We start from the raw sequence: 7036 nt of genomic DNA, 5'->3' as shown, positions 1-7036 counted from the left end.
GTATAAAATATTAACTATTCCGTAGCAATGCATAAGCACGCTACCTAATAGAGATAAAAAGGTTATGTACAAATGTTATGGTACTAGAAATATGCATAACTACCTTTTTCTTATATCTATTTTTAGCCCAGCTCACCTATATGACATGGCTTATCATATCACTATATCAGGCAACACCATTCCGATATCTAGCCGAACACAATTCGATATTCTCTCTGTCTCACAAATAAACGTATTTGTTTGACTTTTATGGCCCTGTTTGGTACAAGCTCACAAGAGTTTTTTTTGCCAAACACGTGTTTCTAAAACAGTTTCATGGGTGAAGCCGTTTTTCTTCTCTTCTCATAAAAATATGTAAAAACATGAGTAGGATGAAGTTGAAAAAAGTAGCTTATTGCAGCTCTCTCCCTCGTTCCTTTCTTCCATCTATGCAAGAAGTAGTTAGTGAAGCTATTTATCAAACACTTTTTCCAAAGTAGCTTAACTTCATCTAGAAAGTTGCTCATAAAACTATTTTCTAAAAAACAGTTTTAGTAGTAAAGTTAAGCTGTACCAAACAGAGTCTATGATTCATGTTTGATCGTTCGTCTTATTAAAAAAATTTAATAAATATTATTTTTTATGACTTATTTTATTGTTAGATATATTTTTATGATAATTTATTTATTTTAAAAAAATTAAATAAAATAAATGGTTAAATATGGATCGTATCACTAAAAAAATATATTTATTGGTACAACCGAGGGAGTAGGCCGTAGGCGGAGGCACACGGGAGAACGTTTTGCCTCCAGCGTCAGCCCCTCTCCACAACAGTTGCTGCACCACCGCATCCCCGCGCGCCAGCGCTGCCAAATGACGTGACGACCCAACGAAGCAACCGGGCGCCGAAAAGGATAGCGGAAGTGCGAAACCCAACAGCAAGGAGAAGGCGAGGGAAAAACAAAGAAAAGAAAAAGAAAAGAAAAGGAGAATCGAAAAGGCAAAAGGCGAGCCGCCTCGACCCGCGATCCCTGCGCACCGGCCGCCGGCGATCGCCGCCGCCGCGGATGCGATGCGCTCCCCCTCCGGCGGCGGCAGCGTGGTGGCCCGCGCACGTTCGTGACGGGCCTTCCGCCACGCGCCCCGGTTCCTGTGGCTCCGAGTCCGAGCTTGCTCCCCGCGCCCGCGCCGTCGCTGCGTGGCGGAGCGGATTCACCAACATGTGGCTTTTCTGGCGCACTAGGAACCGCTTCTCCCTTGAGGAGCTCCGGTGAGTCACGTACCCCTTGCGCAGCGCTCCCTGGCCCGACGGCCGACGTGGTCGAATTAGGTCATAGGATGGAGCCGCCCGTAGATCCGCAAGGTTGCTCGCCCGGATTATTTTTCCTCAAAGAACATGCACGAGAGCTGCTATCATTGCATTTAGCCCCCAACTAGAATAGAATTACAGAAGCTCCACTTAATTTATTAAACATGACCCAAAGCAGATGCAGCAAAAGTCGCCTAGTGACGATGAAACCCCAGAGATAATTAAGTATATTTTCACTAGTAATTTTTCCATTCAATACAAATGGAAGAGGATCTTACTTCTTACCGAAAGAAAGAAGTTGATAAGTGAGCACACGTCCATGTTATCACTCAAAACTCTCTTTTTGCTTCATGGGTGTAGTAGTGGTAGGGAGTTAAAGTGTTGCAATAGCTACCAGCTTGATCTCTTCAATTCACAAATATTTATTCTGAAATGTGTCTCCTATGTAAAAAACAAATTGAGGCCAAGGGAGTATATATATAAAAACTAAACACATGAAGTGTACATGTAACTGCATACTTTTCATCTGCAATAATCTTTACCTGGTCATAAAAAATCTGGCTTTATTATTCCCATTTTATTGTTAATCAGCAACAGCAGTCTGTACATAGCACATAAACTCAAATTTTTCTTCTAGCTAATACCCTTTTATGAGTTTGTTAGAACAAAAAATGAATCTTGGTTTTGTATATTCTTCTTATCTTTTGGTCTGTGCATTTGTTTGCGTATTTGTAAGTGTTGAAATTGTTTGTTGAAGAAGACAATCAACTGCCAAAAATATCAAAATGGATCCTATGTTGCTATGGTCAATTTCAATTTTTCAGAAACTATGATCCCATTACCTTTCTACTCTTCGCTCAATGTAATTGATGTAAAAAAGTTCTTGCAATTTGATCCTGTATTCATGTTATGTGCAAGAATTTCAAATTCTTCATCATGATCATAATTGTTTCATATTTTGTGATAAGTGAGATCTTTTTCTTCAGGTATTTAACAGACCAGCTACAAAAGGTTCATGTTGTCAATGAAGCTAACAAGGCAGGTTTAGCTGACCATCCAATATTTTTGAATTTCATTTAGATTTCACAGTTGTGCCATTGATGCTGATGTTTGTCCTATAGGATTTCGTGATTGAAGCATTGAGATCAATTGCAGAACTTATGATATATGGTGACCAGCATGATCCTTCGTTTTTTGAGTAAGTGTTGAACAATCAAGTTTTGCAGGAAATTTGCTCTGGTTCTATTTATTTGTTGTTTTCTCTTTCAGATATTTTATGGAGAAACAGATCATGGGTGAATTCGCTCGTGTCCTAAGGATCTCTAAGCTGTCAAGAGTGTCACTCCAACTGCTACAGACAATGGGTATCATGATCCAAAATCTGAGAAATGAACACTCAATTTGTATGTTCTCCTACTTTGCAGCATCCACTCAGTTTTTGCAATGCAGATAGTTGAAAGGCCTAATATTCAAGTGTTTATGTTTTCTGCAGATTACATTTTTAGCAATGAGCACATCAACTTCTTGATTACATTCCCATTTGACTTTCGAATTGATGAGATGTTATCGTACTACATATCTTTTCTGCGGTTTGTAATACCTGCCTATATAACTTTAGTTTTTGGACTGACCATTATATGTATCGGCTTACGTGGTACCATTTTGTGAAGGGCGATAAGTGGGAAGTTGAACAAGAATACAATTTCTTTGCTCGTGAAGACGAAAAATGTATATATCTGAACTTCTGGAAGACAGATACTCTAGCCTTGTTCCTTGCTTCTTTTGTTTGGACTGCTAAGTATATTCTATTCTGTTCCCTTTCATACTTTTTGGTTTGTTTTATGTGCACAATTAGTGTAGCACAATATTTTTCTGTATCCAACCAACAATTGTGACTCCTCAGATGTAATGCAGCTTCACTGAGTGGACTGCACAAAAAAAAACCCCTATTGCCATGTTATTGTTGTGGACTCCTCCTTAGGCCGCCAATATAGGCGACGGGTGAGGCCACGGTCACGGCCAGCAGTGGCTAAGGCCTTTTCAGTTTTAGTAAGAGAATAATTAGGGAGGGTTTTTAGGATCTGGACCATTGTCTGTTAGGAAAGGATGCACTTAGGAATGTAATCGATCGTCATTGAAGAAGAATAGAACCTCCCAACGGGTGGGGTTCCTCTTCGACAGTGGCTGCGTGCGGTTCAGCCGCTGCCGCCAGCGATCTCCCCACCACACCATTGCCTCATTAACCTCTCCATTCCAATTCCCAGCCTAGTCTGCTTCTCCAATCACCTCTACGCGCTCCTCGACGGCCACGCCGTATCAATTTGGTATCGGAGACCATCTCTGGTGCATCGACCTCCATGTCCGATATCGTTCTTGATCTTGCAGCCATGGACGCTAAGCTCGCTCGCATTTTGGGCCAACTGACCACCATGAATGGTCGCCTCAATTCCCACAACGCCCGCCTCGTGTGCATGGAATGGGCAAGCTCCACAGTGGCAAGGGTACCAGCGGCAGCGACTCCGAGTGCGACCACGCCTGGGCTTCCTTCTGCGACCGCGCAATCCACGACAGGGAGCGCTACGACCATGGCGTCGACTCGTGCGACAACGTGCGCTACGACAGCCGTGAGCGGGGGTGCTTCGACCGCAACTTCTACAGCCATGGCGGGCATGACTACGACAACTGGGGTGGGCGCTCCTACGACAACCGTGGCGGGTGCGACTATGGGCACGACTACAATTGCTTAGGCCGTGACTACGGACATGACTATGACCGCAGAGGACGCGACGCTGAACATGGTGGGCGTGACTTACGTTCCTTCGATCGCTGCGAACCACATCGCCTGCCCAAGATTTCCTTCTCGAGCTTCGATGGCGAGTCCGACCCGCTAACATGGCTCAACAAATGCGACAACTTCTTTCGCGGTCATCGCACTCCGGAGGATGAGAAGGTGTGGATGGCATCGCTGCACCTTGACGACACCGTTGTGGAGTGGTACTATCAGATGGAACGCGACTTCGGCATGGTTCCTTGGTCGCGCTTCGTCGACTTCATCAATCTCCGCTTCGGCTGCCCATCCGCTCCAACTCCCTCGTCGAGATCAAGGCCCTGTTTCGCACGGGGATGGTGGAGGAGTACTCAAGGTGCTACCTCGCTCTGCTCTTGTGTTGCGACCACCTATCCATATGCACCAAGATCGATCTGTACACTGGTGGTTTGGGCCAGCTCCTGGCCTTTGACGTGGAGATGCAGCATTCGAAGAACCTGCAACAAGCCATGAGCCTCACGCGGGCCTACGAGCAGCGGTCAACAGCTCCACGGCTCAGCCTTCGGGCCACTGCACTAGCGCGTTGGCAAGCATTGGCGCCATGAACGCCACCACGCAAGATGGCAAGACGGAGGGCCTGCGCCCTCGCTTTCGCTTCTCACGGCAGCGGAGATGCAAGAGAAATGACAGAACATACAATGTTCTGCGCTGAGCCATACAACAAGGAGCACAAGTGCGCCGATAAGGGCGGTGTCTTCCTCATGGACTTGGCGGAGGACGAGCAGGACCCCCTTAGCGACATCACTGATTCGGAGATCTCCCTCCATGCGCTAATCGGCCTCAACTCTGCTGATTCCATGATGCTGTAGGTCACTATGGGCGGCGTTTAGCTGCGAGCGCTAGTGCACACCGGTTCCACCCATACGTTCGTCCACTCAGCGCTTGCATAGCGTTTGGGCCTCATCGTTTCCCCGCGTGTTGGCCTCAACATGATGGTGACCAACGCTGATCGGATGTGCAGCTACCTTGGGCACCATCGGCAACAAGGCATTCTCCATCGACTGCTTCATGCTCGACTTGGGCGTCGTCTGGGATTTTGTCGCCTTGGCGATGTCCTTCTGGTACAACGGCCGGTCCCATCATTGGACCGGTGTGAGCAACCGGGGCGTGGCCGCTTGCGCCATCGCCGATCCCCGCGCCGTCTTGGAGGAGCTGCTGCAGTCCTACTAGGACATCTTCGAGGAGCCTCGCAGCCTGCTGCTACCACGCCGTCAAGACCATTGGATTCACCTCTTGCCGAGCTTCCCGCTGGTAGCGGTGCATTTGTATCGTTACCCACAGCTCCTCAAGGATGAGATCGAGTGGGAGTGCGAGGACATGCTAGGCCAGGGGATCATCTGGGAGTCGACCTCACCATTTTCCTCCCCGGTGCTCCTGGTCCGCTAGCATGACAATAGTTGGTGCTTTTGCACCGACTTCTGCGCCCTCAATGATGCCATCGTCAAGGACAAATTCCCGATCCTGGTGGTCGACAAGCTCCTGGACGAGTTGAAGGGTGCCTGCTTCACCAAGATCGACTTGCGCAGCAGGTACCACCAAGTGCATATGCACCCGGACGACATCGCCAAGACCACATTTTGTACGCATCGGGGGCACTTCGAGTTCCGTGTCATGCCCTTTGGCCTCACCAACGCTCCAGTGACATTCCAAGCGCTCATGAATGATGTGCTAAAGCCGTTCATCCGCAGTTCTGTTTTAGTTTTTTTGACGATATTCTAAATTTCTAATCTATAGTCCCCGTGGGCTTGAGCACTTCCAACATGTCAAAGGGTGCTGCAGCTCATGTGCGACCATTGCCTCTTCGACAAGCGATCCAAGTGTTACTTCGGCGAACCATCCATTGCCTACCTTGGCCACATCATCTCCACCGAGGGTGTCGCCATGGATGCTTAGAAGGTTGCAGTGGTGGAAGCTTGGCCGCGTCCATTCTCGGCATGCGCCTTGCGTGGGTTCTTGGGCCTCATCGGGTACTACTGAAAATTCATCGCCGGCTACGGTGGCGTGGTGGCACCCATCATTGCCCTCCTCAAGCGGGAGGCCTTCACCTGGATGGTCAACGCGGAGGCCGTCTTCCTCGTCCTCAAGTTAGCACTGGTCACCGCACCCCTCCTGCAGCTGCCCGACTTCACCAAGCGCTTCGTCGTGGACTGCGATGCGTCCGACGCTGGTTTTGGCGCTGTGCTGCACCAAGGTGACGGCGCCATTGTATTGTTCAGTTGGCCGGTTTCTCCTCACGACGCCAAGCTACCTGTCTATGAGCGGGAGCTCATTGGGCTGGTCAAGGCCGCCCGTCATTGGTGGCCTTATCTCTAGGGTCAACGCCTTCACCATCTGCACCAACCACTGGAGTCGCAAGTTTCTCCTCGATCAATGCCTGATGACCATACTACAACACGTAGGTCTCCAAGTTGTTTGGGTACGATCTCATGGTCGAGTACCGTGCTGGCAAGTTCAACACCATCGCCGTCACACTGTCTTGCCGTGATGAGGAGGCTGCGGTTTTGGTCCTGTCTAGGCCTCTCTTCAGCGATTATGACACGCTGCGTGCTGAGCTGCAGGAGGATGCCGCAGTTCAAGAGCTCTGCCGTCAGCTTGCTGTAGGCACAGCTCTGCAAACGGCTCCATTGCAGCTGCTATGTAAACGGCTCCATTGCAGCTGCTATGTAAACGGCTCTGCAAACGGCTCCATTGCAAACGGCTTGCTGTAGGCACAGCTATGGATGGGTGGCAGATTGTTGACGGCCTGCTGCTCTACAACGGCCGTGCCTTTGTTCTGGAGGGCTCCAACCTCTTGCTGCAGCTGCTATGTGACGCCCATGAAGCTGGGCACAAAGGGGCACAAAAGACTCTCCACCGGCTGCGCGCTTTGTTCTACAACAGCCGCGCAAACCGCCTTGTCCGCGACTGTGTTCACAGTTGCG

The 7036-nt window shown here is 48.8% G+C and overlaps 1 protein-coding gene across 1 annotated transcript in view; it reads left to right on the top strand.

Moving 5' to 3' along the window:
* Positions 853 to 7036, top strand: part of LOC8085777 — a 40331-nt gene continuing 34147 nt past the window's right edge. Inside the window, exons 1-6 of the mRNA XM_002447533.2 lie at positions 853 to 1249; positions 2275 to 2326; positions 2410 to 2486; positions 2558 to 2691; positions 2781 to 2877; positions 2959 to 3016. Coding sequence (XP_002447578.1) covers positions 1047 to 1249; positions 2275 to 2326; positions 2410 to 2486; positions 2558 to 2691; positions 2781 to 2877; positions 2959 to 3016 — 621 coding nt within the window. The 5' untranslated portion in view covers positions 853 to 1046. The remainder of the gene's footprint in view (positions 1250 to 2274; positions 2327 to 2409; positions 2487 to 2557; positions 2692 to 2780; positions 2878 to 2958; positions 3017 to 7036) is intronic.

The sequence above is a fragment of the Sorghum bicolor genome, chromosome 6 (genome assembly GCF_000003195.3).
Source record: "Sorghum bicolor cultivar BTx623 chromosome 6, Sorghum_bicolor_NCBIv3, whole genome shotgun sequence".
Taxonomy (NCBI): domain Eukaryota; kingdom Viridiplantae; phylum Streptophyta; class Magnoliopsida; order Poales; family Poaceae; genus Sorghum; species Sorghum bicolor.
The sequence above is the reverse complement of the archived record's forward strand: the minus strand, read 5'-3'. Positions and strand labels throughout refer to the sequence as shown.